The sequence below is a fragment of the Motacilla alba genome, chromosome 3, assembly GCF_015832195.1.
Source record: "Motacilla alba alba isolate MOTALB_02 chromosome 3, Motacilla_alba_V1.0_pri, whole genome shotgun sequence".
In the NCBI taxonomy this organism is placed as follows: Eukaryota; Metazoa; Chordata; class Aves; order Passeriformes; family Motacillidae; genus Motacilla; species Motacilla alba.
In genome coordinates this window covers 59,508,340-59,528,228 of record NC_052018.1, presented here as the reverse complement: position 1 = coordinate 59,528,228, position 19,889 = coordinate 59,508,340, and the positions used below count along the sequence as shown (strand labels likewise).

Sequence of the window (19,889 nt, the reverse complement as noted above, 5' to 3'; positions counted from 1 at the left end):
TGTGACAGTCATTTTGAAATGCTAAGGCAAAAAACACCTTCAGCACAAAGCCACAATGATTCTGTACCCCATTTTCTTACTCAGGATGCTCTATTTACTCTCAATTACTGGAGTCCAGCAAGAAGAACAAATCATAGGCTAACTAAAAGATGGATCAATCACTGATCAATCAAGAATTTTTAGAACCCCTTTTCCCAATATAATATTTATGAGAAAGCAGGACTAAGTGTGTCTCTGAGAAAACACAGTAGAAACACAGATCATCAAGCTCATGCAAGATGGGATGTTAAAACCCAGAACAACTTTCACCATTTGTATCTAATCCATTTACAGCAAGGTGACCACCTTTTATGTTCGTATTGTTAGAATATTTTCCAGTGAGGCACTTATAAGATGCTGCTGCTCTGAAAAAAAATTGTGCATTTCAGAAAAACAACCTCAAACTTATAATACTATTAATCATCATGCATCTTCCATCATGACAAAGTAGGAGGGAAAATAACAGAATATGTACTGTTTATATGGCTGAGAAAATAAATAAATAGAAACTAGTCACCTGTTCATGACAAACAACACAAACATTTAGATTAACCAAGGCCAGAGAAAACAAGAGAACTTCCAGGCAAGACAGGTAAATGTGCAGCACGATTTTTGTTTACATTTTGTTTAAGTAACATTGTACATACTGAAGCAAAAATTCTGAACTATCTTGATTTTTACATAGTTTGTAGAAGAATACGCTCTACAGTGAAGTAATGGAAATTAAACCAAATTAAATGCTAGGATACCAAGTTTAATGTTACACACACATGCATATAGAAGGTGCAGAACCTTCCCTTTTGCTACATATGTTACTTTAATTATGTAAGAAGAAAATGTGTTCAGAAAAAGCAACAGAAAGGAATAAAGACATGAAAAAGGTTTTTATTAGAAATGAAACTAATTTTTTGGTAAGAATAAGCATATTCTCTTTGGAAATTAAAATAAAAGGAGTAGGGTGAATCCATAGGTAATTTTGATCAATTTTTTTTTTACTGTAATACAAGTATTTGGTTCTATAGCGAGATCAGAAAGCATGCACATTTGATATTGCTGAAAGAATTTTTCACCTAATGCAGATTAATTTGCATGATTAAGTACCACAAGATGCTACAGACTGAAGAGACTGAAAACAAAGGATTGAAAGAACTGCCAAACAGTTTTTTTCTAAAAAAGATGGATACTTATGCATTCATCATAATTATTTTCTTGCACTATTTATTATTTGTATCAAAGTCACAAACATCATGTCATGGAATGAAAACTATGCTTCACAGTTTCCTTTGGATCGTAATACTAATCAACGTTTGGGGTTTTTTTCATAAAAGCTGCCCTTTCTTTCATGTCTGTATACAAACATCTCATCAGGATGTGAATTCCTTCAATTTGCTTCAATTTTAATTGTCCAAAATTCAAGACACCCACACCTACAAATAAACCAATCCACAGAAAAGCTGGAATTCAAGTCTGCAGAATAATGCCGTACTATAAAATACTTTCTGTATGTAAATAATACAGCAGTCCCTATTAACTGATGCATTCATTCCCTGGGATTACGCTCTTCTCAAGTTGATGTTACAGCTGTGGTATAGCAGAGTACAGGCCATTCTTTTTCCGACTTATTTTTACAGATGCATTACTTTCAATAAAAAGAGATTATGTGAGTGAAGAATAAAAAAGGGTTTTTTGCTTCTTCAACTTCCTTATTCTTTCTATTTATTCACTCCAGAACAATCCTACAGAGATTATGTACACACAAACTATTTCTTCCAAAGACAATAGAATAATGCTTATTTATTTCTTTCTTTAGTTATAGTTCTATGAGGAGAAGTTCTTCCTTTTCTTTATTATAGGTATTATACTATGACTGCAATTGCCTGCATGGTTGTTGCTACCTGGCACGCAACAATATTAGTATTCTTAAATTCCTGCATTCCGATTTTGTTTGTATCTTGGTTTGGGGGGTTTTGGCTCTTTTTTTTGCAGGGGGAGAGGGGGTGGGTGGGTTGTTGGTGTTTGGGTTGGTTTGGTTTGGGTTGTTGGCAATGAAAGTTTCTTTACCTACAGGTTTATTTATTCACTTACATCACTTTGTGGCTAAGAATAAAGTTTTCTTGGCACATACTCTGTAATGCAAGAAAATTCCAAATCCAACTTTTTACTCTTCTGAGAAAACAGTGTATATTAATTCCTGCACATTTTCCATTTATTACCTTGTAAGAAACAATTCTCATTGCTGCGTTACAAAGGGTGTGGAGACATAAGGCTTAACATTGCTAAATCATAAATCAAATCCATTACCATATTCAATAACCTTTGTGTGTCTCTTCCAACTCTAGATATTATACAATGGGCTATTTAGCCCTAAACTCGTATAAAACTAATATTTTCATTTACACCACTGTCTAGACATTGTTTTTTATTTTTATGCTGTATCACTTTATAGTATACTAATGTATTTTTTAAATGTCCAAAGTCAAACAATAAAATCCAAAAGAATTTCTCACATATATTTAAAAAAAATACTTCTTCAAATTTCTACTATTCTACTTCTACCTTATTAAAAGAGACACTCTGTTCCAGTGGATTAAGTGTGTTAGCAGCAGCAGCTGCAGCTGTGAGTTGTGCTGTGAGGGCCTGTAACTGGACGACGAGACCAGCATCCAGAGCTTGAAGTAGTGAAGGCTGAGGTTTCTGCTGCTGTATCTGCAGTGTCTGTATCAACTGCTGAAGCTAAAAGAGAAAAGATAACAAATACATTGAGCAAGATTTTTAAAACAAAAAAACAAAGTACAAAATAGACTTTTCCCCTTCCACTTAGTAAAAAAACTCCCAGGAATGAAGTATCATCTAACCTATGGCTATTATTTTGTCTTTAATTTGTTTTCATTTACAGCAAATTTTGTTCCCACTTACTGGCTAATTTGTTTTCTGGGGCTGATAAGATAGGCAGATGCTTCTTCTTCCTAACTTGCTCTGACAGGTTGCATGATGATGCCAGTCACCACTCAGGATTTCCTGCTTTCTAGTGTTCCCCCTCTTCTGTTTCTCCAGTTTGATTCCTTTTGACCTGAAAAAAATCTGTTAGCCTATTCCAGCTTCCTAAGGGCCCACCTATATAAGGTAATCCGTGTCCTGTAACAGCATTTGTACAGAGAAAAGAACTGCACTGTGGCAAGCTCCACTTCATGCCAATGCAACCTTTTCATGGGGAGAGCTTGCACCCATGTCTCTGCACAAGTCACAAATGAAATCTCATGGTGAAACTCAGGTGTGGGTTGACAGAATGCAATTCTCCTGCCATGTTAACAAAACATCAAAAGCAAATGTGCAAACCAATCACTTGGTCTATCTTGATGGCCTTACTTCAAATTCCTATCTGTATATAATCTTTTAGAGAAGCTGTCCTAATGAGGAAATAAAAGGCTTTCTCATGTGGAGATCAATTTATCTGTTGAACAGGGATGCTCCCACAAAATTGTGCAATTTGCCTTAAGAAAAAATATCAACTCTATTGAAAGAAGCTCTCCTAAACCACTGTGGCTAATTCAATTAGAGGAAGCAGTTCTTTGACATTCCTTAAGATAAATCTCTAGAGTCTTATCTTTAGATATTTGTGGAAAAAAGGTTGAGCAAATTCAGGTAGTTCAAACTTGCTGACATAAGTCCCTGATTACCCTTACCTTCAGTATTCCAACTCATTATTAGTTTCCCCACTAAACTCTTAAAGGGTTCAATCCCTCCTTTATTACTAGCCTCACTAGAAACTTCATAAACCGATTAGGTTGCATTTCTTTTCCATGATGCATCAAAAATGTGTGACCCTTTTTCAAGATAGTTTTAGAGTTACTTTGTGATAATGTGAAACCATTTCCTCTATTCTTTTGAAAACGGTTATACAGATTTCTTATACAGCAGAGCCTCTGAAAAGGCTTCAATTGTTGTTCTACCTCAGCAGGAGCTTTCCCTGATTACTGCAATAGGCAAAGCTGAAGAGTTCTCCCCCACCCCCTTTTGTCTGATACAGCTTGTCCAGCCTGTGCATTGCTCTCAGTAGGAAGGAATCAAACTGAAGAGGCAGAGATGGAGGCCCTAGAGTGGAAAAATCCTGGGTGGGCACCATTCTTGCTGTTTTCACATTCTTGCTGGTCACATCTTTCTTAGTCAGCCCTCTCTTATGTCTAGACTATCAATTTACCTGCACACACTCTCACCTATAAAACACAACTGTAGGATTAAATCAAAGTCTCTGAAGCTGGGGAGCTGGGGAGAAGCTGTGGCAGAAGGACTGGTTTGGAGAACAAGAAGAAAAGAGACTGACAGGATATAAGCAAGTATCATAGCTCCTCTCCCAGTCCTAGACATCTGCATGTACATATTTATTGTGTACCCAGTCTGTCTCTTCTCTTCTGCTTAAGACTATTTTGAGCTAAATATCCAAATGCTATTTCTTTGTGATCTGCTGTCTTTAAAATTTTAATTCCCTTGTCATGTTCATTTTTTTCTCTTTTCTTTTTTTACATTCTCTAAGCAACAATCTTTCAAATTACCTCACTCACTTTCCACATATTTACCATTCTCATTTCATATCCTTTCCTTTTTTAAGAGCTAGTCCACTATTTTTCCTTCATCTTTCTTAAAGTATCCCACAAACTCATTTTGCTTCACTTTTCAGTGACTTTGTTTCTTCCAGTGTAATCAGATAAAAATATTCCCTCCATTTGACTTCTGAACAATTATAGACTAGCTAAATACTGTAAAACATTCTCACTAAGTAAAGTTGTTATTGCCAGCACCAGAGCTTTCACTGGCCACTGCTTCATTCATATGCATGACATTTTTGTTTAGGATGCCAGCAGGTAAAACAACTTCAGTCCAAATAAAAACCATAATGCCAAAGTTATGCAGGTGCCATAGCTCTAGCACAGCCTGAATAATTATCTACATTTTTACAGAAAGCCAATTGTGTGTGCTTAACTTATGTAATCACAAGTTATGAGGACAAGCAATTCTTGTGACGCTGGAAATCAAGACATTTTTGGAGTTGAGCATTTAAAGACTGAAGAACAAAGTAACTCTTAAAATCTTATTTTTGAATGCTACAAAATAAAATCTAAGTTTAGCTGATGGAAAGATAAAAAATGGAATCAATACACAGTACACTTCCTGAAGAAGTTTCTCCCATTCTGTAATTCTGTACAATGTTTAGCTCTTCTTGAGGCGTCCAACAGACATATGCTTTAAATGGCATTCTACTTCATATCTATATCCATGAAATCTTATTGTTGCTCTTGATTTAGTCATCTGCAATAGATCTGTACTTGTCATCTATATAGACAAGCATGTATTACAGATCATCTTATCTGAAATCATCTTCTGAGACACTTTACATCTTTAAAGGTGCTGGCTTTAAAGAGGGCTGGCTACAAAAGGTAACACGGAGTTTTAATTGACCTGGAACTTACTTGTGGTGAACAACCTCATGGGAAAGTTAACACGGACACTGGATATAAAGACATAGAAGAGATACACATGAAAGCATTCCTTACCTGTACCTTAAAGTCACAAAGTATCAGACAGTCTACAGTGTCTACAGTGTAACTGTCCACAAAATTACCTGTTGGCCTTGAGGACTCTGTAAAATCTGTGCAACAGCAGCAAGGGTGTCTGTGTTAGCAATCTGAGATACCCAAGGATCAGGCAAGCTCTGCGCCACGTTGGCTGGGGTAACTGGAGTCACAGGTGTACCTAAAAAAATCAATATGCCAAAATATTTTACACAGAAAATAAAATAGTGTTAGAGAAGAAAAAAGTCTGCTGTTATTAAATACTGAGAAAGCACGTCAATTGAAACTATTTTTCTGACATACACGAGAGCACACAGAAATAATACAGACTCACATCAACATTCCTCAAGTAGCAGAATTACTTAGTATTAGTTGGGACTAGTGGGGCTACTAACAAAAACACTGATGAAGGCAAAATAAATAGGTTTCACACAGTATTCCAAAATATTCAGTGGAAGAAGCTACATATACCAAAAGATAATTGCTAGCAATCTACTTGTCAGCTAGTCCAAATCTCACTGGACTTGCACTTTATCCCCAGGAAGAGTCTTGAAGATTCTACTAAAAATTTCAACCTGCATCACCTGGATTCATGAGAATTGCTTGCTCTATTGTTTTTTCTCAAGAGAAACACTGAGACTAAATCAGCACACTGATAATGAGTTTCATGCCATAATCCAGAAGAATCCTCCATACCCACAAATACTTTTGTATTTATAGCTCAGAAGTAGAGGTATACCAATGAATGCTAAATATAACTAGATTACTGTTTTAAAAGTGAATTTGTATCAGAATTTAAAAGTTAGGATTCCAAAAATTTAATGTAGTCATACTATATAAAAATAAAAAATACTGAGCTGGAAGATGCAGAAAAGGCACTCAAAGATCTGAAAATCTCACATATTTGCTTTGCCAAGGAAAGCTAAGGTGAATTTGCCCATCTCATTCATTTTCAGCATGGGATTAGCAAAAGGTGGGTTACAAAAGCTGGTGCCAAAAGCCATTCCTATCTGGCCAATTTCCCACATATCCCAACCTCAAAAGAAAAAATTTTGATGAAGTGAAAAGTTAAAAATCCATTTTCCTGCCATCTACCTACATAAGCAAGGCAGATGCACAGAGCACAAAAGGATCAAGACCACTTTTATCACAATGTTTTCCTGTTTCCCTGATCTTGATGGTGTTTGTAATATACTTCTTTCTAGCATTCATCTGAGTGAGACATTTCAGCATGTTAACAGGCAACATACCAAAGCTGACAGAAGTTTTTTGTTTCAAAGTATGACTTCCATCTGGTTGTGTTTACCTGGCGTATTGTTGCTCATAGCAGCTGTAGTGCTGGGCAAGACAGGGGTCACAACGGGAGGAGGAATCCCTGCTGCCATATCCAAGAGAGGCTGAATAATTTCACTCTTGAACACATTATTCTTCTGCCATAAATTTAGCACTCTAACAATTTTACTCTGAAATGAAGAAAAGACAACAAAAGATCTGAGTCATGATTATTTTTCTTGTTATTGATTAAGGAACTCTTAGCTAGCAACTTTAATCTGTCTAGACTAAAGGACCTTTAGGTTTGCAAACAGTAAGGACAGTTATACAAGGTCACACCAAAGATATCTTAACTACAAAACTGAGACTGATCCTAGGCAACAGGAAAGAGCTACTACACACAGGTAACAATGTTCTCTCAACCAAAAATGTGCTTTTAGTTTTGGAAGATGACATGGAAGGAAAATTATATTAAGGAAGCATTTTAAAGCATTACTAATAATTAAAATAATTAATTATTAGTCTGCAAATTTTTTTAGTTAACATATATAAATGTAATTCTGTTCTGCCTGTGAAACAAAATCATTTAAGTGCACTGAAAAATGGGCATATACTATTAAGACTGCTAAATATTTTTATTAGAAAAGCAGCTTCATATTTTGCAAGCTCTCTTGACAAAGTGAGGAATTTAAAAGTTTAAACTGGAACACAATTACCTGCCTATTGAAAATACATAGCACTAATAAAAAAGGTGGATCACGGGGAAGGAAAAAAACCCCAAAATTAAGACTTCATACAATTCCATTAGCTGGAACTCATTGTTCAGCTTACATTTCTATTACATTTTTTTCTATTAAACAGAAGCATTCTATTACATCACAAACAGATCATCATTTTGATCTGCTTCCAGTCTTTTTTCAATAAGCTTAACTTCCATCAAAAGGAAAGATTTTGCTTTATTTTGGAAAAAAAAAAACCAGCTGCATTACAAAGAGCAGGAAAATTCTTCATAGGATCTGGTGTTTGCTGCCACAAAGGTGGTTTAATTACTTGAGTTCTACAAAACAAGAACATAGAGCACTTAGCCACAGTGTTCAAAGCAAAGAAAAAGAAGTCTGTTTGTCCAGAACTACAAGAGGATCCTTAACTATAATAAAGAAGCGCTGAATTTTCACTGCATGGAAGATGCAATTTAGAGATCCCTTAAAGAAATCTTTGATGGCTTCCACTCAGCATTTTATTATGCGAGTCCTTCTTCTTTAAAGTCTGTATTATAAGCAGTCCTTGTCAAGTCTATCAGAGGCTCTAACTTCCCTCATCTCTCCAGAACGGACTATAAAACTGTTTCTGTGGTTCTGTATCTATCCACAACTTGCACTTTCTCTGGGCCAGACAAAGGAATCAGTGGGGTGTTTTTGTTGCTACTTTAAAAGAAATGTTATTGCACTTCTGTTTGATTTAAAAACAATTTCTACATTTGCTCGTATGAAGCTAACTGCTGTGTTTCTTCTCCATTTTGCCTTTCAATCAGATTAAACATCAAAATGTTACAAACCAGGTAAATATCTTGGTCTCTGAAAGCTCAGATTTTTGCTAGGCAATGTATATAACAACTACTTTCACAGCACAAAGACCCTCCTACAATATTGAATCCATATGCAGCACAGCAGCAGGACTTAAGATTGAAAAGTACATTTTATGCTGAGGCAAAAAATATCCTAGAAATGAACCTGACAGGACTTTTGTAGACCCTAAATAGACTAGGTTTTACTATCTCTCTTCACATGAAACACCTCTAATGCAATACATTAATTGCCATGCATTGAAATATCACAGGCAAATAGTGCCATTTCTTAGCCAATAAATTTATTATGTATTTTTTAAACTAGACACAAACTGAGTACTTGCATCCATCCTTGTTCCAACCTCTCCTTCTTCAATACATCAGGATCTTTCTGTATTAGTATATTTCCCAAAGTAGCAAGCTAAATGAGTTTACAAAACACACTAAAAATGTAAGTTAAAAAACAGTGCTTATTTATAAAAAAGCCCCACAGTAAAACACTGTGGAATTGAAGCAGCACACATTAATCACACAGATAACCTAAAACCAGATTGGAAAAATGTCATTTAACTTAAATAACCTGTTCAGCAACACTTCAGAACTCAGTTGCAGAGAAGATAGACATCCTTAGCCAAGTTTATCCAACCAAGCAAAATTTCCAGGTCCTGACACATTTTCTTGCAGCGGTCTTAACTACTCTAAAAAGGCAGGAATCCTAAGATAACACAATGGCTGAACGTGCCTTAATCACCTTCCATGGAAGCCTTGGGTTTTCATATCTCTGGTTGAAAAATACAGCTCTAGGAATGCATGTAACTATTCTAAATACAACTCTTCCTGTAGCATCCAGCCTTACTTACTACTTTACCTAATGACTCTATTACACAAATTTCTGTGAAGACAAAACCCTTAGAATCCTCCACCTTTTGCAGTTATTCAATAAGAAGAAACACTACCTATTTTACAACTAAGGGACAAATATGAAGGAAATTAAGCTGCCTGCACTCTGCTATTTCCAGCCAATCTTTTAGAAACAGAATTTGGTGGCTATCTCAACTATTGTGATCCGAGGGAATAGCTGAGCTAGTGAGTCAAACTATACAAGTTAAACCTTATTTAGCTGCTGGATAATCATAGAATCAAGGGAAAGACAACCTTTTCAAAACTCTAATTAATCTCATTGGATGTATCTTTCCAATCCCTACACTAAGACAAGCATCATTAAGAAATACATATACAGGGCAAGTTTATAAGTAGATCCCCTCCCGCAAGTAGAAAGTGAGATGAAGTCCCTCTATTCTTTATGGATTATATGCTAAAAATTGTTTTAACTAGAAAGATCTGTAAGTGGTTTACCTTGTCATCACCAGGACAACGGTACAAGTTCTGGAAAGTGCTGATGATGTTATTGCTGAATCTTGGCGCAAATACATCCTTTTCTTGTCCAAATTGATGCCGGGACTGTCTCACAATGGAGTCAATGACATACAGACCAGGCACCTTGTACTCTGGTTTGCACTACAAAGAATGGTGATTTAAAAAGAGCATATGTGAAAAATAACCAAAACCATTAACAGAAGAGTAAATACAAACAATCCTCTCTAATTTTTAAGTGGGTCCAAGTATATTGAAATGTTCTCTATTTTATAAATTGTCCTGGAAAGTGAAGCTTTCTCAAGTAACATCTAACCTTTATGTTTAAATTATCACATCTACATGCATTCTGAAGATACGTAAATGGTAGAAAATCAATTTTTTACTGCTAAAGAATTAACTTTTAAAAGTCTATTAAAAAAATTAACACACAAACCACATAACCTTTTAAAATGTACACGCTATTTTAAAAGTACTGCATAAAGCATGACCAAATCATGATCTTTATGATCAAAGTAAACATTAAAGTTAAAATTTGTTTACTTTATTTTACATTGTTGTAATTAGGGTGTGGTATATCCTCCCCTGCAGTAGAAAAACATAGTTATGGGGACATCTGTTTGGTTGAGAATATAACATAATATAGTTTATTTTACAACTCTGGAAAACTTGCATAATTTACAAACAGTATGAAATTTATAAGGCATGTCTGCTAACTAAAATACTAATTAATTATGTAATTTTACTTTCTTAACAACTAATGGTAAAATTTTTGTCTTTTAATTGCAAAGTAATTACACCACATTACTGCAACCAGTTTTAAGAGAGAATGAAACATGGTCAAAAAGTATAATGAAGTCATCATCAGAATACATTATGTTATGGATTCACTTAATAAATATTGAGTGTATATCACACAAGGTATTATGGAAAACATGAGAAAGGACACTCTTTTCCTCTCTGGTCCTGTAGACATAGTATGCAACACACTAAGTCAATAATCTTTAATAAAGTGCCAAAAAAATGCTTCAGAATATTAATTTTACTATGCCCTACATACAAATGTTCTGTTTTGAAAAGTGTTGATTTGCTAACACTTGCAACCTTTAGAAAGCCTTTCTTTAGATCCTAAACATGGTTCAATGTATTTAAGTATGGCACTCTTTCTTTTTAGAATGTGTGTGACATCCTTTTAGGATATATATTTGCATCATTAAGCTTAAATTGGATATAATACACTGTCTTCAGAAAATCAATGTATTGTAGCCTCTGAAATTTTATTTAAATTATTAAACAAGAGTATTCTGCATACAGAACAGACAGGTATACAACTTATCACAATATTCAAATTAATAAAGCTCACAGAAATTGAAAAAGAAAACTCGGGACATATATTAGATGAAGTATTTTAAAACATGGCACATAAAGAAAGCAAAGTATGATAATAATGTAATAATATAAATTATATAGAAAAGGCAATAAAATACAAGTAAAAAAATAAAATAATAATTAAAACTGGGGCAGTGAACCTGCATATCCCTAATCTCAGATGGAACAGCCTTTACACACAAATATTTACTTATTTTCTGGGTGAGTCATCAATAATGTAATTTGATTACTCAAAGAAATTAAGTCTGGCTCTCCAATGAATGGCTCTCCACATATACAAAATGGGATCATTTGACCCCTGAAGTGATCTCTTGCCAAAGACTAAAGCAGTCAACCAAAATAATAATAGACCAGTGAGTTAAGTGTCACAAAATGAAGCATGTCATGGGCAATTATTTTATCTGAAGTTTCAGTAGCATCATGAAATTACAAAAGAAAATACTGGAGCTGTGAAGGATGAAGAGCAAACTATCTGAGATGGCATTGACATCACTCTGGTCAGGTCTACAGCAGATTTTAATGGAAGATTCAGTCATCCTGAGCTTTAACTTGAAGCGACTGCTTGCAGAAAACATCCAATTATTCTCCAAACATACAATTTAAGCCCTTTAATATCAAATACCTAGCTTTCATCTGCTTCTAAAGCAAAAAGTTATTATTTAAAGTTATTAATAAGTTGCACATTTCACTAAATTATTCATGAAATAATTAAAAACCCCTCAGCAAGCCCACCAAAGGGAATCACCTAATTCAGAGCGATCATTAACAAGGTTATCAATAAAAACATACATCTGCCTTGTCTAACCAGCAATGAACAGTGCAGAACTTCCTCATCGAGCAGTACTGGGCACTGAAGGCATGTGAAGATAACTCAAAGTAGCTTGTGGAAGGGTCATGAACAACCAGTCCCAATCCTGACGAACTGCCATTCATTCATGCAGAGGGTAAAACTTCTCTTGTGCCTATGAATACTGAACTGCCAATCACATCCACTGTAACTAAAAAGCACTGTTTGGAACTCAGACAATTCTGAGCTAATTTCAGGATGTGGAACTGCAAAGTGTTACTGGGCAGGATGGACAAGATGTATTCGGGCTCTCCTACTCCTGTGTTCACCTGCAGCATTGAACAGGGATCAGAGGATAGTGATCCCTGTCACAGAGATGGAAGAAGTCAGAGTCAAGGACCCAAAAGACAACTACTTGACAAAAAACTAGCAGTGTTGATAAACTATACTACCAGTCTCTACTACTGTTTTGAAACACATATATGACACTTTTTTCACATAGGACTGATGTACTAGTACCTAAGTATTTCACTGATAAATAGTTCCGAGACAGATAAAAACACCAGGCTGAAGCTGAAACCTGTTTACACTGCCCAGCCACTGTCAAATGGCACTGCAGAGTACACTGGGCAACAAGGAATAAAAGTTAATGAGCAAGACAGGTTACTAATACAAAACAATCCAGACTGCTTTGTAAAAAGAGTAACAGAAGGAAAATTGCATCCAACATTGCAACAATAACAGCCTAACTTCTCTAGCTTGTTTGTCAAAACTAAAGTGCAATTTAATCATAATTTACTGCTATTTACAAAGAGAGAAGAAATTCAGTACCAAAGAGACCAACTGAACAATCAGGTACAACACAGGTAAGCAGGGAAGACTCACAAATTTGAATCCATGCATTTCCAACTGGAAGCAAAATGCAGTTTTACCCAAGCATAATTAACTGTTGCAAGAAAAGAAAGTGCTATAAATTTCTTTGCTAGAAAGAATCTTTAAATTAATAGTATCATCTTCCCAACAAGTAATTCTAGTCTAGCCATTTACATTTTTTTTTGTTTTAATTTACTTGCAACAACCACCAACTGAAATGCTACATCTCCTGCTACAAAAAAGATGAGGCTGAAGGTCATCTTCCCTTCAGCTTTAAAATCAATGGGAAAACCTGGCAGAAAAGCAAAAGCAACTGTCACTAGCCAAACAGCTGTCAATTGTTTTGCTGTTAGCTGTTCACTGACAGTCTCTTTTAACATTAAATAAATACACACAGAAGCAGCCCTAAAACAGTATCCACAGTGATTCAGATCAAAGAACAAAATGAGAACAAAGTATTTGTTGTTCCTCATCATGGGTTATGATCTGCTGCTGATTATTAGCAGAAACTGAATGTAACTAGAAATGGAGATAAACTAATATGTGCAAAAAAATTAATCCATATGTGAATCTAAACCCCTGCTTGACTGACTTACCTTTTGAATGAACTTCTCAACACTCTGTACAACATGTTTGTAGAACTGCAAAATATAACAGTATTTCAATGGAGAAAATATGAAGATGCATACACTTGTTCAAGTATGTTGCTATATTGATAGCAAAACCAGAAGCAGAAACTTTGGATTATGAAATAGCAATTCAATATCTACAGCTGAACATGCAATCTTCCTTAAAACACTTAACAGCATATAAAAGAGCTAATATAAGTTTCTTCTTTCTCTTGAAGGTTTTTTACATTGAATTTTTTGAAAAGCATGCTTATTTATTGAGAACTAGAAGAATAATATAATTGTTCCACCAAAACACATGGTTATTTTACTGTACATGACTGAAGATGTTCACCTAATGTTACTAAACGTAGAACTTCTCTGCATTCTCTGCATTTCATTAATTTATAGCATCAACTGCATACTTTTTCTTTAAAGTTGGCCTGTCTTTCATGTAGTTGTTTTTTTAAAATCTCATATATAATTACAATGGTTCTAAATCATGTCAATAATTGAAATAACCACTTTGCACAATTAAATGTTGCCATTGAAATGGTAAGAGTGGAAGTAGGATTTCCAAGTTGAGTACATAATAAAACATTTGGGTATAATTTAATTGCTTAATTAATAGAACCATCTATTATGATTTACTACTTAAGTTTGATACAAGTTTTCAGCATTTCCATTATACAAGAACATACAGGCTTTAACTTACAGAGACATACTTAAGAAAGCCACTGAATCTCACTCTTCAGTCATCAAATTAACTCTTTCCCAATTACACAAAACACCCATATGGATTTCATTATCTGAAAACATATCTGGATTGTCAGCAAAAGAATGCGTATAGGAAAAGTGTAAGTTTGGTCTGTCTTCTTTTCTACCTCTCCAGCTCTGAGTTTCCATTTGTTTTAATGCTTAACACTAGTGGCATACTTCTTTCCTTCACCATTTTTCAGTGACTTTTTCTGCTGTGCTGTTGTTTAGCAATTAGTTTTACTTTGTGGCAGGAATAATCTTTAATGAGTGCACTAAGACCTGAACTTTAAAACAATTTACATCCAAGCAACAAGAAAACTGAAATCTATGAACAATATCCATGAAAAGGCATGCTAGGAATTCAGAAAAATGAATGTATTGATCCAAAGGCATGCATAAATTTTGGGGAGGGAGAAAGGGAGAGAGGAGAGAAGGAAGGGTGAATTGTAATGGAGAAAGAAGGGTGTATTGTAATTTTCTATTTATTCATCTGTTAAGAGGCATGCCAGTGTTTCCTTTGTAAACTGAGGAAAAAACCCCGTCTTTCAGATCTGATGGAATTCAGATGGAGACAAATTGGTATATCTCTTTCTCACATATGACAACTAGCAAATGAAAGTCACACACTACTTTTAGCCTTCTGCTGCATTCCCAGATATCACATATGATCATAACTAGGAAATTGTAAGCACAAGGGAGGTGGGAAGTTCTGAAGCCAATTCTTTAGACTATTTCACAAAATTATTTTGACATACATGAGAAACGTAAAAGAGGTCAAAAGAAGTTAACTGGTTTCATACCTTTATAGCCTTGATCGCTGCCTTGGTGATCTGTGTCATTTTAGCTTTAGAAATGGGTGGCTTATAATCATTTAGCGAGTACAACTGCAAGAAAAAAAACACCATCAGAAATTTAATGTGCAGTTGTAAGTAGAATATATTATTTTTCCAAGAGAAAATACCATTTCTAATTTTCAGTGGATTTTATGTATTAAGCAAGAAAAGATTCCCATTTAAGGAGAAAGAAAAAAAAAAGCTCAATAACATATAATGTAAGATTCAAAATGCTTAAAGGAGAACTTCTTTGCAACGGTCCCTAGATATGCACCTAGCTTTACCAGCACTAAATACTGGAGGCATATTCAGGTGAAGTTACAAAATAAATACTTAAAACATGCAAATACGGTAGCTCTTATTAAGTTTTCCAGGGCAAAGACACTGATATTCTTAAATACCTTTATGGAAGTGTAACAAAACCTTAACTTAGTATATTCATCATCATATGCCTGCTGAATCTGGTCTTTTCATTTTCCATTAAACAAACAAACAACAACAATAACAAAATCAAGCCCAGTGAGCATAAGCATGTAGCAATTTGACACTTTAAACATACTGCAAAAAAGAACTTCATTCATTCACTGCATTAACCCAGGAAAGTAATATATTGAAATTATTACTAATGTTTAAGCAAAAACCCAGCTGTGTTCTCAATTTCAAGCTGAGCATCTTAACTTCACTAATATTTAACCAGCAAAAAAACCAGAGCACACAGGTAATGCAGTTTTGCAACCATGTTCTCCCTGGATGCAGTATTAACTCTGTTCATTTAACTGGTACATACATCTCCCAGCAGAAACAATCCAGCATGACAGGTATTCATCAGAAATTTGCTGCACAGTGAAACTTTACACTAACTAAATTCACAGCTATGACTGATGGGTTGTAATTAGAAGTAACTCCTCCTCAAAGCTATTTACTTGCTGTGAAAATCTCTGATTATCCACAATATATGATTTTGAACAAAATGCTGTTATTTTCTCCTTCAGGTCTAAATGTTATAAGAGAAGGGACTGGCTGATATTTGCTACTTTCAGACATAAAAAGACTAGACACAAAGTGCCAAACCTGATTTAAGGACATTCTTAACTTATATCTTATTTTTGTTTACAACACATGTTTCGAAGCATATTAGTTCAAAAATGGAGTTCTGGTAATAGGAATGATCATCCATAACCAAATTTTTATTTCCTTCCTAGAAAACAGGAAGAATTGCAGTTCTTCCATAAAACAGTAATTGAAACAGAAACAAAGCCAAAAACCCCCTCTCCTCTCCTACACAGCCTGGGAAATGCAATATTATGAACCAGATGAATATCCATACAGATATTTACAATATCTTTAACTTTCTAATATTTTCTCAATTTGTGGCAAACTGCTAGCTCAGAAAACATAGTTCAGAATTGTTTATATTTAATAAAGCAAACTGTAAGGCTGAACAGATCACACAGTGGAAAGGATGAGACGATCTTAAATATAGGTCATGCTTCCCAAGTTGCTTATAATAATTTATCGCTGAAGGTAATAAGTAGATATTCTTTCATCATACTTGAGTCTCTAAGAGACAAGGATTTGCTCTCCTTGCAAACATGAGATGCTTTTTTTCTATCCTTTCTTGTCAAAACCAGTTTTAACCAAAACCTCCTATAGCTGTCAAAACACAAAGTGAAAAAAAGGCTTGTCCAAGCATAAGTGTCTGTCTTCTCAGCTTGAAAGGATCTCCATTAAAACTGTGAAATTATAACCACTTCACAGCTAGACATCCACTTTTAAAACAACTGTTACTACTTCTCGCTAATGCTAATTGCTGTTGCAAAATATTCTGAATTATTTACATGCTGCTCACATGACAAAAAGCAATACATTTCTAAAATGTAGGTATATGCTCTTCACCACCACAGGGAAAAGAGAGAAGAGAGGCAAAAACCCAAGTCACTAATCAGTTTCTTCTCTGTTTTCACAGAATCACAAGGCTGGAAGAGACCTTCAAGATCATCGAGTCCAACCCATGCCCTAACACCTCAACTAAACCATGGCACTGAGTGCCACATCCAGTCTTTTTTCAAACACATCCAGTGATGGTGATGCCACCACCTCCCGGGGCAGACAGGTCCAGTAATTTATCACTCTTTCTGTAAAAAACTTTTTCCTAATATCCAACCCTTGGCGCAGCTTAAGACTGTGTCCTCTGGTTCTGTCAGTTGCTGCCTAGTGAAAGAGACCAATCCCCACCTGACTACAACCACCCTTTAGGAAGTTGTAGAGAGTGATATGGTCACCTCTGAGTCTCCTTTTCTCCAGGCTAAACATCCCCAGCTCCCTCAGCTATTCCTCATAGGGTTTGTGTTCCAAGCCCCTCACCAGCCTTCTTGCCCTCCTCTGGACGTGTTCAAGTGTCTCAACATCCTTCCCAAACTGAGGGCCCAGAACTGGACACAGCATTCAAGGTGTGGCCTCACCAGTGCCAAGTACATGGGTGACCTCCCTGGTACTGTTGGCCCACACTGTTCCTGATACAGGCCAGGATGCCATTGGCCTTCTTGGCCACCAGGGCACACTGCTGGCTCATGTCCAGCCGGCTGTCGACCAGTACCCCCAGGTCTCTGTCTGCGCGTGGGCACTGTCCAAGCACACAGCCTATAATGCTGCAAGGGGGTTGTTGTGGCCAAAATGCAGGACTTGGCACTTGGAGTTATTAAACTTCATCTTATTGGACTCTGCCTACCCATCCAACCATTCCAAGTCTCTCTGCAGAGCCCTCCTACCTTCCAACAGATCGACACATGCTCCCAGCTTAGGGTCATCTGCAAATTTACTGATGAAAGACTCAATCCCCTCATCCGTGTCGTCAGTAAAAATACTGAACAGAACTGACCCCAGCCCAGACCCCTGAGGGACACCACTGATGACTGGCCACCAGCTGGATGCAGCACTGTTCACTATCACTCTCTGGGCCCAGCCATCCAGCTAGTTCTTAACCCAACAAAGAGTGTTCCTGTCCAAGCTGTGGGCTGCCAGCTTTTTCAGGAGTGTGCTGTGGGAAACAGTGAGTTTTGCAGCTCACTGTTCAGCTTCCAGTTACTCACAGGTAATTACCAAAATGTAATCACTCATCCTGGCTACTGTTTGGCTGGATGTTGTGCAACTACAGCTAAACTACTTCTGGGAACACTACAGCACCAGAAACTTTTTGTTTGTATAGTGTTTCTTAGCAGAGTCATTTTGGGTGTTCCTGGTCAGCATTCTCAAGCCCGAAATACTAATCAGTAAACACAATTTACATGTACATGAGCAAATGTGAAATCAGCCTAGATTCAAGAAGCCAACCTTGTAAACCTGACCAGGCCATCAGCTTCCAAATAATCTGGGCCCTAATGGGGCAGTTCAAAGTATCAAGGAAGCCATACACAGGGCTGGGAAACAAGCAAGAGTTGCACACAACTGACTCTGAGACATGGGCTGTGTGCAGTCAGGTATCTTAGCACCACTTATCAGGAAGATGCCAAAAGCCAACAGGACAACTTGGGTTGTTGCCAACATCCCGATATTTTATTCCAGGTAGCAAAGAGGCAAATTTAGCATGAAGGACTGATAATTCAAGGGGGAAAGGTGGTGGTGGAAAGGAATCAATAAAAAGAGTAAAACAGTGCTTCTGTAGAGAGAGACTTTTTGGACAACTGGTTACAGCTGTTACAGCCATTTAAAAAACACACAAATCCCAACTTTAGTACTTGCAAAAAAACAAGAAAAGAAATAAAAATTCTTCAAAAACTATTTTTCCTTAATTATCTTCAAGAAGCTTTTAATTTACTATAAAACACTGCATTCTGAAAAGTGCATCAATTGCACCTCACTGCTGAGATTGCATTCAATCCCACTGTCTAGGTAATCAAAAAAGATATTAAATAGTATCAATCCCAGTGTGGACTCCTGCAGGACATCACTTCATACTGGTCTCCATTTGGACACTGTAGCCATTAACTACTACTCTTTGGATGATGACATCCAGCCAGCTCCTTATCCATCAGTCTATCCACCAAACCCATTTTCTCTTGCTTCTAGGCTGACTAGAGAAGCAAGACTTGGTTGCTGCCTCTCTAGTAATGAAAACTTTGGTTTTTTATCCAGCACAGATGATTCTTTTAAGACATTTGGAATTTGAAGAATAAGGAGTGAAAGACACATGCATTATTTTAAAAATCTCTGCTTATATCCTAGCTTAATTTTTCCTGTGTGCCCTTTCCTACAGATGTTTAGCTAAACCAGTTTGCTATCTAAGACCAGTGTCTTAGTTTTCTAAGACACTCATGTTCATTTGCAGAAGGTAATTCCTTGCCCTCAGATAAAAGAAGTCTTTAAATAAACCAGAAAAAAAAAAAGGCAACATGGTTAAATAGTAAAGTCAAGGAAACTCTCTGAATATTCCAAGGGATGGGGAGGAGTGGGAGTGACCATAAACTCTGGCTGGCAATGTATGTGCAAAAGAGAGTGCAATCAATTTTGAGAAACAGGAGAAAGCATGAAAATCAGTGCTTTTCAGAAGAGGTAAGTAATTGCAAATCTACTAAAGTGCTTGTCCCAGACAATCAGCATTTACAGGGGGACTCATAGGAGATAAAGCCCTACAGAAAAAGAGACACACATACACACACACACAGAGCCCCCTTTTTTTTTTTTTAATCTACACACTAAGGAAAAACTGACACCACATCAGAATCCTCCTGAAGTGTGTTTACAATAAGGTAAATAACAAGGTCACGATGTGAAAAATAACAAAGTATTAGAACAGAACTCAAGAATGCAAGACTTGGTAGCTATGAT

At 36.1% G+C, this 19,889-nt stretch overlaps 1 protein-coding gene across 2 annotated transcripts in view; it reads right to left on the bottom strand.

The window, feature by feature from the left end:
- Nucleotides 1-19,889, bottom strand: part of SCAF8 (SR-related CTD associated factor 8) — an 88,936-nt gene that overhangs the window by 53,633 nt on the left and 15,414 nt on the right. For both annotated transcript variants that reach the window (XM_038131923.1, XM_038131922.1), the window contains exons 2-7: nucleotides 15,033-15,116; nucleotides 13,462-13,506; nucleotides 9,799-9,960; nucleotides 6,913-7,069; nucleotides 5,657-5,787; nucleotides 2,596-2,772 (exon numbers count right to left, since the gene is read on the bottom strand). In XM_038131923.1, the coding sequence (XP_037987851.1) occupies nucleotides 2,596-2,772; nucleotides 5,657-5,787; nucleotides 6,913-7,069; nucleotides 9,799-9,960; nucleotides 13,462-13,506; nucleotides 15,033-15,116 (756 nt within the window). The remainder of the gene's footprint in view (nucleotides 1-2,595; nucleotides 2,773-5,656; nucleotides 5,788-6,912; nucleotides 7,070-9,798; nucleotides 9,961-13,461; nucleotides 13,507-15,032; nucleotides 15,117-19,889) is intronic.